Consider the following 23449-nt stretch of genomic DNA (forward strand, 5'->3'; position numbering starts at 1 on the left):
ACTTTTGCCTTTTTCCCCCTAAATACATGTTTCACATTGTTTCAAACATATAACTATCCTTCCATGGACTGATTTCTAAATAGTATTTTTGATTCTGGTTATATTGGAGGGAACAACCGTTATCTGTGTGGGCTACCACAATTACCTGACTGCATCCTGCTTTGATTTATTAATCTGCAGACTTAGACTAAAAGATTGCTGATAGGAGGGATGTTTACTTCTGCTAGTATGATGAACTTTATAGATTGTCATAAGGTTTCTGCAACTATGGAAAGGAAGACACCCCAGAAAGGCACTTACAGTATGGAGGCTTGTGCTCACTCTGGGAGAATAAAGTCACTGATTTGGCTTGGGAGGCTGTTGATTTGTTTCCACGATGTATTGATGGAACTGGAACAACAGATTGACTAGGAGACCTCCCATTAGGAAACAGTGGATTTTTGTTAATACACATAATGAGAAAAGACAAGTTTATTTAGAGACTGACAAGTAGATCTAAAAGATGAAGCAGGAAAGAAGACTGACTAGTCAGAACGGCAAGGTCAAACTATGATCTCAATTTTATCTTAAAAGACAAAAAGTATATCAGTGATAGATTCTCAGAAGAGAAATATTCTTAACTATATTTGAATTGTCACGTGTTGAACCTTCTTATTTAATTCCTTTATTATACTCAAAATTATTTTATAGGAAAATTTACTAACCTTATGCACAAAATCCATGTCAATTTTATAAATAGGTATACATATATAAAGAAACATATATCTTAATGTTATTTGGGGGCCAGATCCAACAATTTTTAGGGCTTACTCCTGATTCTGTAATCATAGATCATTTCTGGTAGGGTTCAAGAATCCATATGTGCTACTAAGAATCAAAGTCAGATTATCACCATGCAAATAAAGTGATTTATGCACTGTGCTATCTCCTGGCTTAGTACATACATGTTTTTAAAAGGGGGTGTCAGCAACTTAGGACTCAATGACTTCTATAAATATTTTCAGAAGCCTATAAAACATACTTTGGAAAATGTTGGGTTAAATAGCTCATTGTCAGATATAAGATTTTGAAACTTGATATTCATACGTAATTATATATTAAAATGCATTTTATTTCAAATAACATTTTACACATATCTTTGGAACAAATTTCCTTTATGATCTCAATGTATTAAAGTAATGCCTTTCTTACAGACAAAACGTTCTCTTTTCTTAGTTCAGATTTCTGAAGTTTCTCTACAAATAATTTTAAAGAAAGTGAATTAATTTTATTTTCATTTGAATTAGAATGGATTTCGCCTCCCCGACAAAAGGGAGAACCCACTATCCTTTGGCAGAAATATTTTTGATGGTGATGAGGGCATGTATACCTGTGATTACACTCAGTCGGATAATGCAAGCTCGTGGACAGTCAGAGCTGTTGTTCAAGTGAGAACTATTGGTAAGGGACGTTGTCCTGTCAGAATTTGAAGTTTCAATTCCTATTACTCAACTGGATTTTTTTCTTTCAGTCTCCCATAGTGAATATTTACCATTGGAGGAAAATGGGGGGGGGGGGCAGATTAATTATTAAACTTATAATTATACACAGCCTCAACTGAGGTCAAACATCATTTTATTTCTTTTATTTTGGTAGCCATTATTATTGATAATTTATTTTAGATCAAATTTAGCACAAATATTTTTGAAGGACATTCTAATTTCATTCAGACTTCCTGCCCACAGTTGTCAAATGTCTCCATGTTGGTCATCCACTAGGATTTGTATTAAGTTCTATATAAGTCTCCCTAACAATTTATTCTTATTATTTTGGGTATTAATTTTTTAAGGAAGAGTTAAAACTGTTTTCTTTTTTTCTAATTTTCTAAGATTTATCTTTAATTTTTTTAAAAAAATGTATCCCATGGTTGACATAACTGATCATAATACATTTGTTTCAGAATGACAGAGTGAGATTATTGAAACATAGAAAGAAAATAAAGAATTAAAAAAAAGATGGCAAAAGAAGAGGAGAGAGTTCATTAGTAGTTATATTTGTGAAAATTATTGAATCACCAATAAAGTCATTGATACAATGTCCGAAGGTTTATTAGTACGCTCCCTTTTGTTTTTCTTAGAAATGGGAGATACACTAAAAAAATGTGTGTGTGTAGGGGGTGGGGGACAGATGTCGTTCTCATAAGCACAGCAAAATGCAAACATTTATTTTCTATTAACTTTCATTTTGTTTTACAAGGATGGTCTAGTTTTGGATCATATTCAAGTCACTTTCTAGGAGTGGGCTTTCTAGGAGTTAGTGCTATTCTGGTTTTGAGTATCTTGTATCTGGTTTTGAGTATCTTGTCTATAGGTTATTCTGTGACTTCTCTGTTTTGGGTATTCTGCTTTCATTTGGATCATTCTATGTATGAATGAGCATATGATGCAATTCTTACTACATTATTGTTATAATGTATTAAGGCAACACAAACCATATGATATGTAGCCACAAGATCAGCTACATGAGATTGTAACCAGGTTAGTTATTTATGCTTTGAAACTGATTGGTTTAGCTCTCTCTAAACATTTTAATCACACTTATCTCCCTTTTATTGCAAAATGAAAATCATTCAAATTCCCCTGCTTACTTTCAATTCTTTGCACTCTTCACTTCATAAACCTCAGAAATTTAGATTTATTTTAGATTGCTCCTTAGAAGAGCAATTACAATTAAATACCCAGCTTGCTATTAATAAAAGAAGATCGTTTGGCAATAATACCCAAGGTAATATAGATTAGGACAGAAGAGCAGTCCATGGTATGAAAGACCAGGAGAGTGCAGTAAGAGCAAAGAAGGAACCATTATGAAAATGATAGTGGGAAGTAGTTACTCTAGATAGGAACAGAGTGCTGAAAGGAGGTAAAGAGATATGCATAATACCCCTCCAGCAACAACATCGCAAAGCACAGTACCTGACGGGAATAAAGAGAGAAAGAGAGAGAGGAAAAATGTTGCCCCAGAAGCAGGCAAGGGAGAGGGCAACAAGGAAGGCAGGAGGTAAATGTAGACATTTGTGGCAGGAAATGTGCACTATGAAGAGAGTTGTATGTAATGAAACTCAATCATGAACAACTTTGTACTGTGTATCACATAAATATCAATGAAATAATTTATTGTATTAAAAAATAAAACAACCTAAAGAACAAAAATAATATCAAACTTGCATTATATTTTCCCTTTAAATGATGTATCACTGTATACCCCAGTCTTCAGTAAGCAGATATTTATCTTTCATTATGAAAACACTAATTTTTATTTTCATTTTCTAGTAAAAGACACTACACAAAAACCAAATATTCTGGATCCTATCAATAACACTGTGGAAGTAGAACTTGGTAAGGCCTGTTATATTTCCACTCTGTCATAACATAGTACATGTGAAAGCAGATATAAGTGTCAGAGAAGAAAGAGACCCTCAAGATTTCAAGTTGATAAATATGTGTCTAATTTAGCTACTGTCTAATTTTTGTGATGGTATGCAATTATTTAATCTTTCTTTACTTCTTTTTTTGTTTTTTTTTTGGGGGGGGAGGGGCACACCTGGTGATGCTTGGTGTTACTCCTATGTCCTCAGAAATTGCTCCTGGCTTGGGGGACTATATGGGACTTCAGGAATCAAAGCCAGGTCTTGGGCAGCCATGTGCAAGGCAAATGCCTTACCGCTGTGCTATCCCTTCGGACCCTTTTTCTTTACTTTTAAAAAAATGTAATCAGGTGAAATAAAGCGACCCCAAAACTTTTCATTGAGATATGCATGTATATTAGGTGCTTGGTTTATTGGATGAGAGAGATAGACTTTAGATTCTTTCCTTACCAAATAATGAGTGGTTTAGATTCCTTCAGCTCCTAAGGAATATGTGAGTTCCATTGGTTTAGTCTATAAATTTAACCAATTTACCAACTTGAGGTTAACAAATTAACATTTACAAAGATTCTGTTTGATCTGTCCTTTAAAATAATTGTAGGACTGGGTCCTGGGTAGTATCACAGCTAGTAGGGGGCTTGCCTTACAGCCCGTATGGTTCCTGCACCTGCAAAGAGTGATTCCTGAGAACAGAGTCAAGAGTAGGCTCTGAGTGCCATCGAGTGTGTGCCTAAAAGAAAAAAAGACAAGCAAAATTTAGGGAAATAAAGTCATTTTTGCTTAAATAAATTGTATTCTCAATTGACTTAGAAGGAGTATAAGGTGGAAAGTGTTTTTCTATGATTTCCTTCCATTCTGTCTACTTCAGTAATATTTATATCATCACACAGGACCAATTATAAACTACCTCACTTAGTACAAAGCCTTGGTTGTTTCAATAAGTGGATCAATCCAACACAAAATATTCATAATTGTAGAATTGAGAAAAAAAGAGACTTTTGATAAATTTAACCTCTAGGTGGCAGTAGCAAGCAGTATATACAATTATGGGCATGAAGTGGTAATAAGGGTAAAATGAGAATGGCAGAAATTGGGGACAGAAGGAGGAAAATACAATTATTATTTTTTTAAAAAATAGTCGAATTTTATGTATTGTCACAGAAATGTAAAGCATGACTAAGGTAAAATATTATCCAGGTTCAAATACATTTTCAAATGGAATCTCTAAACACATCAGGGTTAAAATCTGGAGTGAGGAAAATAATTTGTGGGTATAATTGACAAAGAAAATAGTCAGAAAGATGGTGATGTAATAATATCCCATCTGTCACAGAAATTGCTGAGTACCTAAATAATTTTTACCTCAAACCACATGCTCATTTTTATATATGCAAATATTGGTTAGTAAAACATTCTTATTGACACACTCAGTACTTTTTCAGTAGCTTTGGAAGACCAACAGGTCACTTAAACTATTTTCCTGTGTTTGTCCTCAAACCACATCAGAGACCCGGAGGATATGATCATGTTAAACTAGCTTCTTTTTTTAATTTTCTTTTGTTTTCAGACTATACTCAGCAGTCCTCTCTCTGAGCTTCCTTCTGGCTCTATGTTCAGGAATAACTTCTATAAGGGGTTAGGGAATCATTTGGGCTTCCGGGGTTCGAATCTGGTTCAGTTCTATGCAAGGCAAGCACCTTCACCCCTGTACTCTCTCCAGCCCTTAACCTTTCTTATAATGATAGGCACACACTGGCACACAGACACATACATGCCCACATGCGCATAAACACAAAGTAACTTTTGAAAGCTCACACTAAGCCTCCCTCCTATGAACACACAGTCACATATGTAAGAAGTATTAACTGAACATATGAGTTTGTTTTATTTGGGGGTAGTAAGGTGATTTCTCAGCCTTTGTAAATGCCAGCTAACGCCCAATAGGTTCTCAGGGGGTCTCTAGGGCAATGCCTGACAATATAGGGGGCCTCACTAACCGAACTAATTCCTTTCTCCGACCTCTGTGGTCTGACTTGTTTCTGAATAAAACACGGAATGTTTTGGCCTTTCTGGACGGTCTTGACGGGGGAGGGGATGGGTGGGTAATTCTGGGACCAGCAAACCCTCCTCACAGCTTGCCTTCTTTCTTATGTATATCCTGCGGCTCTGACTTCCAGGAAAGCCTTTAACTCTTAACTGCACAGTACTATTTGGCTTCCAAAGAATCTTTAAGCCTGTGTTAAAATGGTACATCAAAGATTCTGATCAGGAATGGGATGTGACAACGCCTAAGCCGATAAGGTAAGAAGCGCATTCTTACATTATGTTCTTGGCAACCCTTGTAAACGCGACCATGCTCAGAACCCCCTGAAGAAGTTGATGGCTTAACCGTTAGCGCCCACTGGTGGAGAAAATCTCAGTATTGAAATGCAAAATACCTCTTAATTCTGAAACAAGGGAACCCAATGCAGGTTTTTTAACAGGCCATAGAATGAAATAGCTAAATCATTCTGAAGTTCGTTTTGCAGCAAAAATACTGTTATAGCTCCGTTAGGACATCAAATTCATTAGGAGAGAGGCATTTTGACACACTATTTCCTCAACCTCTAAATTCTTGGCTTGTTTTTGAGTTCCAAACTCGGCAAAATGTGTCTAAATGTGTGACATTTCCCCTCCTTTTCTAGTATTGAATCCACCAAAGAGTTTGACAAAATTAAGCGTCTTCTCTTCTTGAAAGAAGTGACTCAGAGTGATCTTCAGAAAAAATTCATTTGCTTTGCACAAAACTCTATTGGAAATGTAACCCGATCCATTCAGCTGAAAGCCAAGAAAGGAGGTAAATCTGGAAGATTGTAAGCACTCTCTCTCACTTTTCTATTTGAGAGGAGTATAAGAAATTTCTTTAAAGAATATCATGCATAATAGAAGCAACAAACATTTGCTAGCTATCTAATAATGTCCTACGAATTTTACTTGGTCAAGTCATTTAATACCTTGATAGTGGTCGTGCCAGTATCTAGATAGGATGATCTTATTAATAATTTGTATATAAAAGCTGTGTTTAAAAAGCAATCCCCTTATGTGTTTATTCTGTTACTCATTAATTCACTTTCATACAAATTCACTCATTCATTTATTTAATAAATTTCTTTCAGGCATTCTCTATATGTCAAATATTATAATAGGATCTACCACCCTTTCTTATGATGACCTGGTACTACAAAATAGGGAAGAGAAAGAACAATCTTGCTCAATGTTCAGTGACTTGTTTCTATCTAAGACTTTAGCCTTTTCAAATTGGAGTAGTCAGAAATGGCATTGAAGTTTCTTTAAATAAGAATAAAATTGACATTGTTCATTTGATAAACAGTTAGTTATAGAATGAAAATTATATGGAATCTTGGGAGGTTTAATTATGACAAAGTTTGTGGGTTATCAAATGTTCCTTAAAGTTGTTTTCCCAACAGAGGTGCATATGAGAATCCATTCTTTAGGTACCAAGTGATATGTGAAACAAATTTGTTATAGTTTTGACCTTGGTAATTTTAGACTATAGAAAAATGATGAATCACTGTAATTCATAATATGTAAAGAGGGGGGTCAGGGAGATAGTATAGTGAATAGGCACTTGCCCTGTTCATGACCAACCCAGATTCAATCCTTCTGCATATTGATCCCCAAGCAATTACCAGGAGTAATTCCTGAATAGAGCCAAAAGTAAAACCTAAGCAATGTAGGTGGTACAGCCCAGAAACAAATCAAAAAAAGTGTAAGAAGGGGGATGTGAAAGTTTATGAGGAAGATTAATTCAAGTGACTATGATCATTTTTCAGCTCACTCTCATCTGAAATTCCTCATTTCCCCCTGAGTTCTCTGGTAATAAAACCCTTATTCTTGTCAAAGAGTGCTTTCAAAGTGTGATTGAATAGGTTTTTCTAATTTTAAAGAAATACTTCAAATTACAATAATTTAGATAAAAGAATAGTGCAAGAAAGAGTACTATACAGGCCTGCCAGAATTAGCTTGAAAGTGTTCTTATCCCAGTAATGCTGTTTCTTTCATTTCTCCTGCCTTCCTCTTTTTCCCAGTGGTCTTCATCTATGTCCTCCTTAGCACCATCATGGGCCTAGCAGGTGTGCTCATGTTGTGTGCTTTCCTCTACATCTACTGGATTGAAATAGTGCTGCTCTACAGAACTTACTGTAACAAGGATGAAACAGTCGGAGGTGAGGTGTCACCATTTGTCCCTGACATCTTTCAAAACTGCCCTAGAGGAAGGATCTTTAAAAATGAGTGTCCCCTGGTGACAATCAGAGAGCACAGGCTCTGGAATCCTCTGTCAAGTTTTGCTGGCTCCCCCCTTGGCTGAGCCAAGTTATCAGAAATTATTATTGTTATTGTAGTTATCAGAAATCTCACTGGCAATGCTATTGCAGGACATGTTGACCTTGGAAACAACCTTCTGGTAGCTGGCCTAAGACAATATGGTTGGTGACTTAACATCTGCCTGCGTTAATTTCTTGATAAGATTAGATATTTAATTGTCTACTACCAACTCCTTAAGTGATGTGTAATTATCCCAATAGAACTTTCAGTTGGTAAAGTTTGGGGCTGGGTGGTAGGCATTTCGGCCTAAAGCGAGCCTCTAGGAGCAATTACCTTAATTTTCCTGATCTGTAAAACTTGAGATTTGAAGATGGCCTTCATATTCTGAAAAAAAAAAAAAAGTGATGTTCTGTTAAATACAAGTACTTTACTGTAGGTCATGATGGAGCTATCAGTTTTTCTAAGAGATAATGAGGCTCATTAATGTTTACATCTTTAAAATACATAACCTGGATCAAAACTGAAGGTACATTCTGCTGTGGTCATAACCCTCATTCAAATGATCATACAGTATATTGTTCTCCTAAACTCAAGGAAAAGTATAGATCCCAAACTAACAACAGTAACGATAACAAAATAAAATACAAGCACTGCTTTTGTTTTTCTGGCTGAGGAGTGCTCTAAGATTTTACTGCTTGCAATTTTAGCAAATAATCTCTCTCTCTTTGTTTTTTTTTCTTTTTGGGGGGGGGTCACACCTGGTGACACTTAAGGGCTTCTTCTAGCTCTATGCTCAGAAATTGCTCCTGGCAGGCTCAGGGGACATATGGGATACTGGGATTCAAACTGAGGTTCATCCTGTGTTGGCCGCATGTAAGGCAAACTTACTTACTGCTGTGCTATCACTCCTTTCCCTCTTTTTCTCCCCGCCCCCTTTTCTCTTTTTATTGTTTTTCTTTTTGGACCAAACCTAACATTGTACTAGGTTTACTCCTTGCTCTGCACTCAAGATCACTTTTGAAAGACTCCAGGGGCCATTGGGGTTTTGGTGATTGAACTTGGGGTGATTACATGCAAAGCAATGTAATTGCCTCTATATTGTTTCTTCAATACCTAATAAATAATTCTGTTGCTTGTAAAATGCAGGGCATTTTTTTTATGCTGGGCTCTAGGATAAGTCATTTACTGATACTCGATTTTATTACATATTTTAATTTTAAGGTGTATTTTAAAACAAAAATTTAATGTCCAGAGAGATAATTTGGAGTTAAGGCATTTGGCTTGCATGAGGACTAACTCAGTTAAAGGCCAACTCAGTTAAAGACCTGCCCTCCATGGTCCACTTCAGACTACTGGGTGTGATTAAAAAACAACAACCAAAGAAAACCATCCCACATATTTCTATTTTTTAACTGAGATATTTAATCAATGTCTTAATCATTTTCTCTTAATAACTTTATATTTTACTAGTATGTCATTTACCTTCATCTTTTGGAGTTTATAAGGAAGAGTCAGTCATATGTTAAACAGGTCCTGTGTGCTTTGAACTTTGTACATGGAAGTACACTACTGGGCTAAGAGGCAGAATCCAGACACTAGTCACAATGACTGGTGTTAAACTACAGTTAGTCTAATGTCCTTCAGGGGAAAAAACCTGCTATCTTTGAACTAATGCTAAATATTCAACATTTTAGAAAGACAGAGATATTAAAATCATGAAGAACCTGAGAGATTATGTAATATGGTCTAATCCTAATAGTATTAATAAACAAATGTCATGTTTCCAGATTATGGAAAATATCCTAGTTTGCTAGGCACTCACAGGAAACAGGAGAATTATTCTTTTTGTTTATTTGTTTGTTTTTGTTTTGGGGCCACACCCAGTAGTGCTCAGGTTTTACTCCTCTCTCAATTACTCCTGTCAGACTCAGGGGGATTATATGGAATGCAGAGGATTGAACCAGCTCAGCTGTACACGATGCAAATGCTCTATCCTCTGTGCTATTGCTCTGGCCACAGAACTATTTATTTTTAAATTGCACCAAATTTACCTGTTGTCAATGTCCCATTGGCCTTCTCCTTCCCACCTGGACAATGAGAAGCTTCCTGGACTAGTCTCATGAGCCATGGTGCTATGAGGTCAGATTTTCTTCTTACCTGGACTTTCTTTCTGCTGACAACACCCCCCCCACCACCACCACCATGAATGTCTCTTCTTAGCTTCCCATTGAGCAAGATAACTGACAAACTGAATCAGCAACAAGTGCTTTTATTTACTGTTCTCTAACAATACTATTTGCCAGGCATTGTGCAAAGGGTTGAAATATGAACCAGGCATGTCTCAATGCAAAGCCCCTGAGGTACTCTTGGATATTTTCTACTGCTTCCAGTTAGTTTTTTCCATATCCCAGCGATCGATATGCATCTGTAATAATTTAATCAATAGAGGCATATGAGACATTAAAAACTACCCTAAAACAAGTTGCAGGAGTTTCCTATTCAAATGGGAAGAGAATGGATATTTATCTTGTACCTGCTATGAGCCAGGCACTAAGCACTTCATAAACATTATTTCATGAAATCCTGAAAGCAGTCTGCTGAGGAGTCATTATCTCATTTTGCATCTAGGGATGGAAATATGGGTTTATGTGCTGTCGACTCTCCTGGTGCTGTCGACTCTCCTGGTGCAAGGTATTGCCTCAGCAATGCTTTGCTCTCTGGATAGTATCATGCTTTGATGGTGCAGACTTCGCTTTGATGTATAACTAATGAGACAGAAACTCTGCAGATGGGAGGAAAAACTCAGAGGAACCCCCCAAGTACATGTGATTTAATCATGGAAGGCTCGAGCTGTTTGATCTGACCTCAGTGAAAATGCAGGAGAGCCTCCTAAATGAGAATCTGATTCTGGTGGATAATCAATACCATCCAGCAGCATGATTTTTTAAAATGTATGCAGCTGGTGCTTTGTGTTTTTTTTAATCAGTTCAATAAGGATCCCACGTCTTCATTCTCACCCTTTTAGCATATGGCTCAAACATATGTAGGTGTACCTATCGTTAAAAAATATGTAAATGGTTACATATTTTATTGTTTCTCTTTCTTAGATGAAAAGGAATTCGATGCCTTCATATCCTATGCAAAATGGAATTCTTTTGAAACCCAGGCCTCTTCATTACTGAGTGAGGAGTACTTGGCCCTGAATCTATTCCCTGAAGTTTTGGAAAACAAATATGGATACACCTTATGTTTGCTAGAAAGAGATATAGCTCCAGGAGGAGGTGGGTCTTGAATTCTGAGAGGAAAAATGTGGAGCCAAAAAAGGTAGTTAAGGAGGGAGACAGCATAGGGCTCTGTGAATGTTCCAGCTCCAGTTAAATTTCCAGAACCAGGTGATAGTTCATAGTTCACTGACCATCACCTGGTACAGCCCTGGAGTCTCTCAGGTACCACCACTAGGCTGACTTGATTAAGTCCAGCACAATAAGTCTCAAGCAGCACCCCATCCCCAGAACTAGTTTTCCACTATCCACCTAAGTTGGCTCTAATTGCTGGGTCAGGGTTCCCCGAGTATTGCTTGGGCCCCACTCCCACCCCAAAGGAGAATTAAATGTGATGATCCCTAAGGCTTTGTATCATTCTTCTGTTGGTATCTGCATCTTCTGGAAATTCACTTAGAACATGTTTGAAAATAATACAGGAAAATGTGGAAATATTCTCCGTCATAAAAAAAGCAAAACTCTTTCAAGTATATACATATACTGGGTGTTAAGAATGCTTTCCAGAGCAGTGATATCTTCCCTGACTTATAGCAGAAAGCTGTTTTCCTCTGCTTTCTGATGTTCTATCATCCGTTATCTTCTGGTCAATGATGTACTTTGGGCTGTACCCAGTGAGACATCCAGTCCTGTCTAGATGCTCACACAGTTGGAACATTTCATTCTCTTTTGCTATCACAGCCTTCCTTGTTCTGAGTGTGTTGTTCCCGGAAGAATTGGGAATTTGCGAGGAGCATACATGTCAATATTCTAGATACTAGAGTGTATCTTTAAATTTCAGTAAATTCAACACAGTTAAATCACACTTCTCATCCATCCATTTGAGTGTCCATTGTGAGGAATACTCCAGGTAGACCTGAGATGTTCCACATTATCATGATTTGGGTATTCAATAATAATGACTTCAGATAATTTTATGTTTATTTCCCAGCATATGCAGAAGACATTGTGAAAATTATCAAGAAAAGCAGAAGAGGAATATTTATCTTGAGCCCTCACTACATCAATGGATCTGGTATCTTTGAACTACAAGCAGCAGCAAATCTTGCCTTGAATGATCATACACTCAAATTGATTTTAATTAAGTTCTGTTCTTTCAAAGAACCAGTCGTTCTACCTCATCTAGTGAAGAAAGCACTCAAGGTTTTGCCCACAGTCACCTGGAGAGGTTTAAAATCAGTTCCCCCAAATTCCAGATTCTGGACTCAAATCCGCTACCACATGCCAGTGAAACACTCAAATGAATTCATATGGAACCAGCTGGATGTGATCCAAAGAGTTCTTTGCTGGAAAAAACACAGCAGCACAGACACCACTGGGAGGAGCTCTCAGCCTAGAGAAGGTGGCACTGTATTGCCACCCTGAGGTCCCTGGGTTTATGGCTTGACTCCAAGGATGGTGAAGCTGGTAGGAAATAGAAATGATTCTGCCAGTCCCAAGCAAGATTGATTGGCTTTGGGATAATGATAAAGCTGTGGTCAGTGGCTTGACTTCTCAGGCCGGAGAGAGGGACAACAAATTCTCCAGATGCTTTTGCATATGCAACACATGCACATGCAGTCTCCACAGAGATCTTTTCAGTGCATTGAAGTCCACAAATACAGCCCCTGCTGCTCTGTAGCTGTGGGCTCTCTCATCTAATATGAAGGTGTGATTCAAACTCAGGAATGTGTGATTCAAACTTTGAAGTTTCATTCTCTGTTTGGGCCAGGGCAAAAGGGCACGTATTCCTTTGCTGGCCACAAGCTTTGAGGCCAGTCCTATAGTACTGCTGCTTGGAAACCCCCTGTTTCCCTCAGTGGAATATGGGGTTTCCTGTGTATGAAGCCAGGTTTGGACAAGAACTAGGGAGTATAAGGCAGAGCACCATAGCAGCATCCATGAGCACTACAACTCCGAGTGTGCTCAGGCACCACTGCAACTATGGGGAACTTGTGTGCAAGGACTATGAAAGGTATATGAGTCCCAGCGAGTCCCTCAGCTGGGCATGAGAAACACCCCTGAGGCATTACATCAACAAGAGGAGAAGAAAAGAGTGGGTAAAGCTCCTCTAAAAATCAGACAATAATTAATTTTTCATTAAGGCAGCATGATTTGCAAATTAATTTATCACTGAGTTTTAGACATATAACATTCTAATTCCAGTTCCAATACTAATTCCAGCACTCATATCAACTTTCCAAAGTAAGTGGGTTCTTACTCAAACCCACCCATGGACTAGAACAAGTTGGCAAGTTTTGTACTCTGCCCCTACTTGATGCCTGTGTGAAATGCTCTGTTTCACACAGGCTCCCACATCATACAGACCACTATACTCTGGCACCAAGCAATATCCTGGTTGGGAATCTCAGTGATAAAGTTGACGATGATTTACAGGGTATAAATTATTCTCAAAGGAAGTTCTTGTGGGGAGACTCATTGTAGGGTCTCCACGGGAGGAACCTACAATTGTCACTGGACCCGTGGCTTAGGCAATGGTCAGGACTCCCGGATTTCCTGCCCCACGCCCAGAGATTCAAAATACAGAAAGGACTTCTGGCCAGTTTATCCAGGTTTATTTTATTTTAAAATAGAATCCGTTCTAACTGGCCCATCTAGCATCTAAGGGTTTTGTGCTAAGTTTATAGAAATTCAAAGCAAGCCTCACATTTGCACACACAGGAATGAAATGCTCTAGCTGTTGGATTTATGTGCATACTCACTCCAGAATTATGGACAAACAAACAAATGAAGACAAATTGGCATCAAACATAGATTATTTACTTTTCATACATGGCAACCAGTGCAAGCAAAGCAGAAAACTAATCAAAAAATAAAAATAAAAACAAGTGTCCATTCATGGGAGGGTAATGATGAGAACAACTGAACCCCTGAGATGCAGTGAGAGAGAATTATTTTCACTCTGCACTTTTAAGCATTTAAGGAGGCCATCTGTTTGGGTTCCTGATTTGCACTATTTGCTATTGTAGAATTTTCATAGTATTTTGTCTTGAAAATATGCCCTAGTTTAGCAGACAGTTTCCCTTGATTCACACTGTACAATATTTCTTATTAGCCCTAGATGACAGCTCAGGCAAATCTTGTAGTATTCGTGATTATTTTTCTCTCTTTCTCTCAGTTTCATGATAATATAGTTCTCCTACTCATCACCTTCCCAGTTTTATTTTTACAATAACAGATCTGCCTCCTGACTGCCACCCTACTTTCCTCACACACCTTTTCTTCTTCTTTCAATGTCCAATTATTTGTTATTTATTTAATTGGGTCTGTTTATCAATTATATCATATATATCTTATGTAATATATCAATTATTCAATGCATTGTTGAAATTATGCAAAACTTGTCTTTTTTTCCTCTGTATTTTGTTTTATATAATCCCCTTAAAACCTTTTATTTTACTGCAAATGTCAAAAATTGGATAGATAAATATTATTGCCTTATGTATATTTATTTGAGGGAATATATATTAGGCAAACCACATCTTTATTAAACTGTTTATAGGCACTCAGTTACTTCTATATTTTAACTATCCTAAACAATATAGAAATAAATATTGGTTGGTAAGGGTATATATATATATATATATATATATATATATATATATATAATTTCAGTCAATACAGGTTTTCTAGTCTTGTTTCAATTTTGGTATGTTGTAGTTATATAAAATTCTTTATTTTCTCTAAGCTACCAAGTTTCAATTAGCTTTATAACTTTTTATACTTCTGTGACTACTGTAATTTTTACTTATTATTTTTACTTCTGAGCTTTTAAGATACAACTGGAAGTGCTCAGTGATTACTCCTGGCTTTTTCCTCAGAGATCAATCCTGATAAGGCTCAGAAAACCATATATGATACCAAGGATGGAATCTCTGCCCTATTTTTTCTCTCTTTCATTTTTGACTCATTAATTGTATTAATGTTTTTTTTCCTTTGCTTTATAAGTTGAGCCACAATTAATTTTATTTATTTCAAAATTAACTTTTTGATCTTTTGGACTTTTAGTTTTAATTTTTTTAATTTAATTTTACTCTGATGGAATTACAAATTTAATATATATTACTATTTTTTGTTATTTAACATTTTTTTCCAGTTTTTAACTGGAAAGTAAATTATTTTGTAAATCATTCATGATTTTTGTTTGTTTGTTATGGGGTCACACCCAACAATGTTTATGGGTTGGTTACTTTCTGCTCTGCCCTTATGGTAGGTTTAGGGGAACCTTATAAGAAGCCAGGGATGGAACCTATGTCAGCTACAAATGAGACAAATGCCTCACCTGTTGTACTATCTCTCTAGTTCCTCATAATTTTTCTTCTTTCTCTATAAAATCTTATATTATCCCTGTCATTCCTTTTAGTACCATTCTTCTATACTCTATAGATTTGAACAATTTCTGGTTTCATTTTCTTGTCTCTTGATATTTTTTTAGTTTCTGCTTTAATTGATCTAAACATTGACCTAAACATTGCTTAGAAATACAATATTTTATTTCACCTATTTGAGACCTTAACATTTTTGTTTGTTTGTTTTTGTTTTTGGGCCACACCTGGCTGTGCTCAGGTGTTATTCCTGGCTCTGCACTCAGAAATCACTCCTGGTAGGCTTGGGGCACCATATGGGATGCTGAGAATCAAACCCAGGTCTGTCCCAGGTCAGCCACTTGCAAGGCATATGCCCTACTGTTGTGCTATTGCTCTGGCCTTAATAGTTTTCTTTTTGTAGTTGACTTGTACTTTTATAGAATTCTGACAAAAAATTCTTGATATGATATCAACTTCTAAACTCATTGATAACTACTTTGTGTCCCAGCTATGCTTGAAAAAAGTGATCTACACTCAATCATAAATTAGTTGTTTTGTGTAAAATGGTCTATAAATATCTACTCAGGAAATCTGTTTTAGTTTGTAATTTATTTATTTTTATTATTTATTTTTTATCAACTCATTTGACTATGTTAGGTGCTAAAATTACCTACTACTTGATTTTAACTTTTACAGTCTTCTATTTATAATTCTCTTGATGCAATTATTATGTTAGTGATTTGTACTTTGGTATATTTATTTAAATATGTGTGATATCATGTAGTAAGCTCCTAGTCATTATATAACAGGCAGCTCTGGCTCATTACCTTTATAAGCTGGAAATATGTGTTATATTCTATAAATATACCTGGCCTTTGAAAGATCACATTTAATTATAGAATCATTTTTTAACAAATCAGTTGTCTTAATTCAAAGATCTGATTCATATAAGGAATAAAACATTTTGGGACCAGAGTGATGGTACAGCAGGTAGGGTGCTAGGTTCGTTATATGACACCCCTTATGGTACTTTGAGCTTGCCAGGAGTGATTTCTTAGTACAGAGCCAGGAGTAAGTCTTAAAAACTGCCAACTGTGGCCCCAAAAGCAATAAGAAATGTAAAAAATTTTAATTTGATTTTTGATCCTGCTGCCACTTTATTATACCTTTTAATTAGTGAGTTCACTCTATTAACATTTAAGACAATTGTTAAAATATAAGTTTGCTAATTGCTATGTTAGGCAGTTTTGGATTTGTCATATTTTCTCATATTTTCTCCTTTTATATTTTCATGCCCATTTGCTTTATTTTTAATTTACTTCCCCAGTTTTTCATCTTTGTCCAATAGATTTTATTTTAAGGTTGTTCTGAAGCTTATGTGTAAAAATCTATTTTTAATGTATAGGAATATTGATCTTACATTCTTTTTTATTCTACCTCTTCAGTACCCACTGTATAATTTTGATCTATTATTATTTCCACATGATAATGGTATTTTTTAACTTTAAGAGACTATTATTTCTTATAAGAAATACTTAAAGGACAGGTTTGTAGTGATGAATCACCTTAATTTTTGATTATCTATAAAATTGTTTATTCATTCAATGTTAAATGGTAAAATTAGGAGAGAATACTTTCAGTTGAATTCTTATCCTTTAAAACTTTGAATGCATTATGCCACCCAGAAACATACGATTTCTGTGGAAGTGTCTATAGATAATCTTATAGATGGATTCCTTGTACACGACTCATTTCCCTAGTTACTTATATTATTAAGTTCTAACCTTGAGTTTTTTTTTTGTTTTTATTTTGGTTTTTCGGGCCACACCCGTTTGACGTTCAGGGGTTACTCCTTGCTAAGCACTCAGAAATTGCCCCTCGCTTGGGGGGATCATATGGGATGCTGGGGGACCAAACCGCGGTCCTAATCCTTAGCTAACACTTGCAAGGCAGACACCTTACCTCTAGCATCACCTTGCCAGCCCCTAACCTTGAGTTTTTGCTTAATTTTATTTTTTATATACTCATGGTGAAATCACAGAGTGATTCATTATCATCTTTATTTTGTAACCTTTAATGGTGCTAGACCCTGAATCTGTCACGGTAGATTAATTTTGTTTGAGAAATTTTGGTCTTATATTTAGAGTTTTTATTTTTCTCAAAATTAAGAAATTTCTTGGCTATTAATTTTCAAATGTGATTTCTATGCATTATTCTATCTTTTATCCTTCTATAACCCTTTGAATAGAGATGGAGTTGATTTATTCATCTGAAGCAATGCTAGGTTCCTAGGCCTTTGTAAGTTTTCTTATTTTGATATTTTTGTTTGTTAAAATATATTCTACTGCTGTACATTCCAACACTGAATTGAGCAATTGTTTTCTCTTGTTTACTTTTTTGAATGCTTTTTATTCTTTATCTCAGCTATTATATATACTTACTTTAAGTCCATTTTTTTAAAACTTTTTTAATCACTTCTCTGTTCTTACAAATCTCATTCTGTTTATTGATTTAAATTTGAATTAAATTGGAATTAAAATTATTTAATTGATATGCTATTCAAATAAAATGCTTTAAAATCTTCTTCAGGCAATTCTCTCAGTTCCATTACATTTGAACTTGTCCTTGAAATTTTATTTAATCTATCATTGGTGATAATTTTCTGTTTCCTCAGTTTGCTGAATATTGTATATTAAGTACTATGCATTTAATTGAATGAGCTATTTTTCCTTAGCTCGCTGCATCGACTGTCTATCAAAACAACAGCTAAGAGGAATAATTCTAGGCTATTTACCCCAGATGTTGTGTTGTCTATTGCTTTATATACTTAAACTCTTGTAACTATTTTGGTCAATGTTTCTTAATTATGGGGCATATTTTTCTCCTCAGAATCCCCTAAGAATATCCTAAGGGGGTCATAGATGAAGAATTTATAAAAGAAACCCAAAGCAAAGGAGTCAGCTAGTAGGGCACCACACCATGGTCACTGGAAAGAAACAAAATAGGAATCAGGCACTGTCCTAAAAGGATGGAGAACCACTTGTTTAGGTGATAGAGGATTAGCACCAACACAGGTTGGAAAGTTGATGAAGTAGAGAGTACAGAGGCTTCTTTTGGAGGGTGCAATACATTTAAGCCTCCTCCAAAGACACCACCAGTGTTTAAGCTGAAAGATAAATAAATACAACCTTCCTCTTTCTTCCATAGTTGGTGCCTATTCAGACATGTTAGGTTAAATTAATCTCTGGCTGTAGGCTGGTCTGATCCTTTTTGTCATTTCTGTCATTTATATCTTTCTCAGAGGTGTGAACAGAAGGGACAATCTGGAAACTCAATGTAAGATACAAACTGAGATAATGTGTGTGACTCTCAAATAGAAGCCACTTTCAATTAGTTCACTCCAGGGTCTAATGGCAGGAAGCATAACATTAAACCAGAGGCAAATAATCTGTCTTAAAAGAGATTACAAACGAAGCTCTTTCTGTCTCTAACAAGTTATGCCTTAGAGTTTACCTCAGACTTCGAGCCCAACTGCCAGCATGAGGCCATAGGCAGCAATTTCAGATCCAGTTTGGACCATTGCTGGGCTGCCAGTCACATTCTGTATACTGAAAACTACCAAAGATTATGAACAATAGAAAAATAAGATAAATGAGGAGGTATAATGACACACTATCACTGACACAATAACTCAATATATTTCTCTAATTAATAATGCTTCTCAAATTTATCTAAAATTTTGATTCAATAAATTAATATTTCAGCAGTAACTTTTTTCATTGCTTTACTTAAGCACCATGGTTACAAAATGGTTCATTGTTGGGTTTTAGTCATAGAATGTACACCACCCTTCACCAGTGTACCCTACCCACCACTGATATTGTCTGTTTCCCTTTCATTCGTCACCCCCTGCTGTCCCTGAGACAGACAATAACATTTTTAATATTATAAAATTATTCTAAAAGTAATACAAAAAGGCAAATAAGCTGCAATAAATGAATCTATTTTTAAAAGAAAATAAAGTTGATTAAACTGTGCAACTCAGTTTTCTTAATTAAGATCAAATTGTGTGAATCTAGACTACTGATATTAGCAATGTGACCCATCAACTTACAAGGTCAACTCAAATATGACCTGTAGATTATTGATAAAGTTTCAGTGATAATACAATGAAAGACATAGATTATAAGCAAATGACACTGTATTAGTTGTGCAAACAATTGCAATAGATGCAAATCCCAAAATTATAAAAAATATATAAAACAATGAGAACTGAGATAAGGCTTTGTATTTGAAAGGTTACCTCAGAGGTAACTTTAGCATCTGAAAAGCCTGTTTTAGTCTCTCAGCCTGCAGGAGAGAAAGGAAACAACCAGATCTGTAAAAGGCTTCTATTGTGTTTTCCTGACCCTGTAACATATCTAAAAATATTGACAGCAGTCCCATGCTGGAAGGCCTCAGGTAATGACTTTGTTAGATGACAAGGAGAACAAAATGTATTAATAACAAGACTTAGTGAAGCAGTAATAACACTAACAATGGTACCTAATTGTTTCTCATCAAATATTCACTTACATGTCCCCAGAAATTCAATTCCTAAGTACCTGCCCCAGAGAAATGAAAAGATATGTTCATATACACACAAAACTAAATATTTCCAGCCACCCTCTTTCTGGCCATTGCGGGGTCCTGAAGCCCCCTGGAGGGGCCCGGCCAGCGGGGATCGGCTGGGGAGGCTCTGGGACAACCGCACCTTTATTTTGTAGAGCAGAAGTTCAACCACACCTGTAAAAAATCTGAGAGAGGTTAATAGTAACGACCTAAGGCAATGTCTCACTGCTCAAAGGCAACTTTATTTGACTACAGCTCCTTCTTATATAGTGAAGGAGAAGGGGGCAGTACAAAGGTGATGTCAATCACACTTTTGGCGCGAAGGTCCATACAAGGCAAGAATACATATCAGGCTACAAGGAACAAAGAAAGTAAGTCATTCTCTAAATAAGGAAATGGGCAGTGGGCTAGGGGGCTGGATGACCTTCAAGTCATGATGAACGTGCTGTTTCCATGGAAACTTCTTGTGGCCTTCTAGCTACATTCCTAATTGCTTAACTATCAGGAGGTGGTGCAAGATGTGCTTGCTTCAGTGATCTTGAACAGACAATGTAACATATACTTATTGATAACAGTTTCGCTGACTTCGGAATGTGGAGTGGCCTTGTTTCTGATAAGGTACCGGGCAGTGTTGCTCTCCTCCGGGCTAGAGTTAATTATATCCTGCAGCTGCACATTCCTTTCTCTTTAGCTCAAAAACTTATAGCAAGACTGCATGTAGCCTTTAGGTGAAAGGCTGGACTATGGCAGAAAGAACAGCAAAATGGCCTCAAACAAGTCACAGTCCCCAACATCTCCCCCTTTCTCTTCTATAAAAAGAAGGAAAGTCGTGAGCGGGTGGAAGAACCGTGTCTTAGGCTACAAGGTTTGACCAGGTTGGACACGGCCAAAGCCGCATTTAAAAGGTGGCTACAAACGCTGTGGGTGTGCGCAGAGATCCGAATTATGCGCTGTAGCCTTTTAGGGCCGTGCCCTAACTGGGACCTTGCTAATCCCGTCGTAGGTGTCTCCACAGCCGAGAGCACAAGTGCCGGAGCGAACTCCGTCTGTTAGCTATGCGCTCTATCTCCTGGAAACTTAGTGGCTGGAAGGGCGGCTTGGTGACTAAAGCCAAGTTTTCACAGGAGTCACGCGGGGTTAGATGCTGGTAGTTAACCTGAATAGAGGTTTTTGTTGTTTCATCTACCTGATTCTTAATAAAGGCAGTGATTTTGCGGAAAATCCATGGGCCAAGAGAAAAGAGCAGCATGAGGCTAATGAGTGGGCCCAAAATAGTGGACAAGATAGTGTGAAGCCAAGGGGAAGAGAAAAACCAACCCTGGTACCAACCTTGTTCTTCATCGAAATGTTTTTGGAAGTCTTTTATACCGCCACCAATGTGTTGAACGCTGTTCCTAACTAATCCAGTTTTGTCTTTAAAAATACAACATTGTTCCTTAAGGGCTACACAGACTCCCCCTTCTTTCATAAGGGCAAAATCTAAAGCACGACGATTTTGGAGAACAACATCAGCAAGGGAACTAACAGTATCAGTGAGAAATTGCAAACTGTTTTTGATTTCATTAATATCTTGTTCTACCGCTTGAGTGAGAATACGAAAATTGGATTGGGAGGAGACAAGAGAGTAGATACCAGTGCCAGCGCCAGTAGCAGCGCCAACAGCAAGGAGAACTGCAAGTGTAACGGAGGTGAAGGGCTCACGACGTTGTCTAGTGAGGGATTGAGAAGAATATGGATAGGGTGAAGTGCCTGGAGAGGGAAAAGTATATTCTGAATGAATGGTGATTTTTGGAATGAGAATAACGAGAATACAATAATCATGTGAAAGGAGAAAAGAAGAACGAATGATGAAGGGAGTAAGGCCAGAAGCACAGGCAAAATAAGTACCATTGGGAGCTAACAGATAAATTTCTGAAGAGGAAGAATTAGAGAGGTCAATAGTGTCGTTGCACACATTAAGTAGTTGGCTGGGAAGCAGGGAGTCGTTAGGCTTGAGGCAGAGGCCAGAGCCTACGACTTGTCCGACTGTAATGCCATGTTGAGGTTGAGCGTCCCAACGGAGGTCAGAGGGGTTGGAGGTAGAGGAAAGGTTGCCAAAAACTGCAACACCTTCATAGAAGGGAGGACGAGGAGAAAAACAAAGCCAACAGCGTTCATAGGCAGGATCTGTAAGGGCAAGAGCAGAAGCATTCATGAGATTGAGAATAACCTGAGAGGACGGAGAAGGACCGGAAGGCATAGTGAGTTGTCGGAGAGAAGGGGGTGCAGAAGGAAGAGGAGAGGGAGGAGAAGGCACGCAAAGTGGAGAACCTGAATTAGGGTGAAGAAAAGTATTAGGACCAATGGCGAAGGGGCGAGAAATTGGCAGTTGTTTAAGTAAACGGAGGGAAAAAAGAAGTCCAGGGTCGGTACCCCGAATGTAAAGTTTGAGTCCCCATTGGACAGCTTGAGTCCAGTGATGCTGACGTCCAGCAGCAGTAAAATTGATGAGGATGGGGTTACACCAACCACGGGTAGCAGAGGATGCATCACAGTTCAGAAAAGGAGGAGTTGGGGGGCGTGAAACGGTGATGAAGTCCCAGGAGGAAGAGGGTTTCCAATAAGCAGTTCCGGTGGTTTCACAGCCCCAGGAGGCGCAAAAGTGTTGGTTATGAGAGCCGCATTTATAATCGCTGGAGCGGGGCCGGTGGTGACCAGGGCAGACGTAGAAGGTGGTGAAGGGGTGGCGTAGGACATCGCGGCGAATAACAGAGTCGCAGCCACCGTCAGCAGGGGAGTAATAGTTATCGGGGTCAACAGCACGAGGTTGAGGCAGGCGGAAATTGGAGGTGCCCCAGTATAGGCTTGCTCCCATGGCTAGGGCACAAAGGTCGACTTGCAAGACCGGCCAAGGGATGGAGGTAGAGAGGATGGAGGTTTGGTTGGCGACATCGCCGGCTTCATTGATGATTTGCCAAGTGTAATTGAGGACTCGGTAGCGTTCGTTGTTCTGGGAGTGGCAGACAGAGGGGAGTTGGAGCAGCAACAGCAGCAGGAGGGCATGCATTCTCAACATGAGCGGATGAAACGACTATGTTGGCGGCGATGGGTTCTGGAAGAGAAGGAGGAAGGGGATTCTCAGGGCTGGGGGCCCTGGGCGTGTTATAGTGCTTAACCAGCCGGTCTGGAAGCCAGCGGGTGTTGCCTGTGTCTATGTCATGGACACAAGCATGGCCTTTACCCCAGATGAGGACGGGGTGTGGCCCTTTCCAGAGTCCAGTGCGAACATCTTTCCAGAGGACTGACTGGAAATCAGAGGCAGTGTTGGGATGCCAATAGCAATCAGCCGCAGAGCGGTTGTGGAGATCGAGTGACAAAAAATTAAGCACAAAGAGTGCATGTGCAAGCAAGAGGCGGTGCCTGCCGTGGCGAGCATACAAGGTTTCACTTTCGCCAGAGAGCTTTATGAGCATGTTTTTTAAAGTTTGATTAGCTCTTTCCACAATGCCTTGACCCTGGGGGTTAAAGGCAATTCCTGTTTTGTG

General features: G+C 37.8%; 1 protein-coding gene across 1 annotated transcript in view; it reads left to right on the forward strand.

Annotated features, from left to right (window-relative positions):
* IL18RAP (interleukin 18 receptor accessory protein) overlaps positions 1–12372 on the forward strand; it is a 25484-nt gene extending 13112 nt beyond the window's left edge. The window contains exons 4-10 of the mRNA XM_049784630.1: positions 1287–1440; positions 3309–3374; positions 5581–5704; positions 6088–6239; positions 7492–7629; positions 10837–11010; positions 11939–12372. Coding sequence (XP_049640587.1) covers positions 1287–1440; positions 3309–3374; positions 5581–5704; positions 6088–6239; positions 7492–7629; positions 10837–11010; positions 11939–12372 — 1242 coding nt within the window. The remainder of the gene's footprint in view (positions 1–1286; positions 1441–3308; positions 3375–5580; positions 5705–6087; positions 6240–7491; positions 7630–10836; positions 11011–11938) is intronic.
* Positions 12373–23449: the final 11077 nt, after the last annotated feature.

This window comes from Suncus etruscus, chromosome 12 (assembly GCF_024139225.1).
Source record: "Suncus etruscus isolate mSunEtr1 chromosome 12, mSunEtr1.pri.cur, whole genome shotgun sequence".
NCBI classification, from domain to species: Eukaryota; Metazoa; Chordata; class Mammalia; order Eulipotyphla; family Soricidae; genus Suncus; species Suncus etruscus.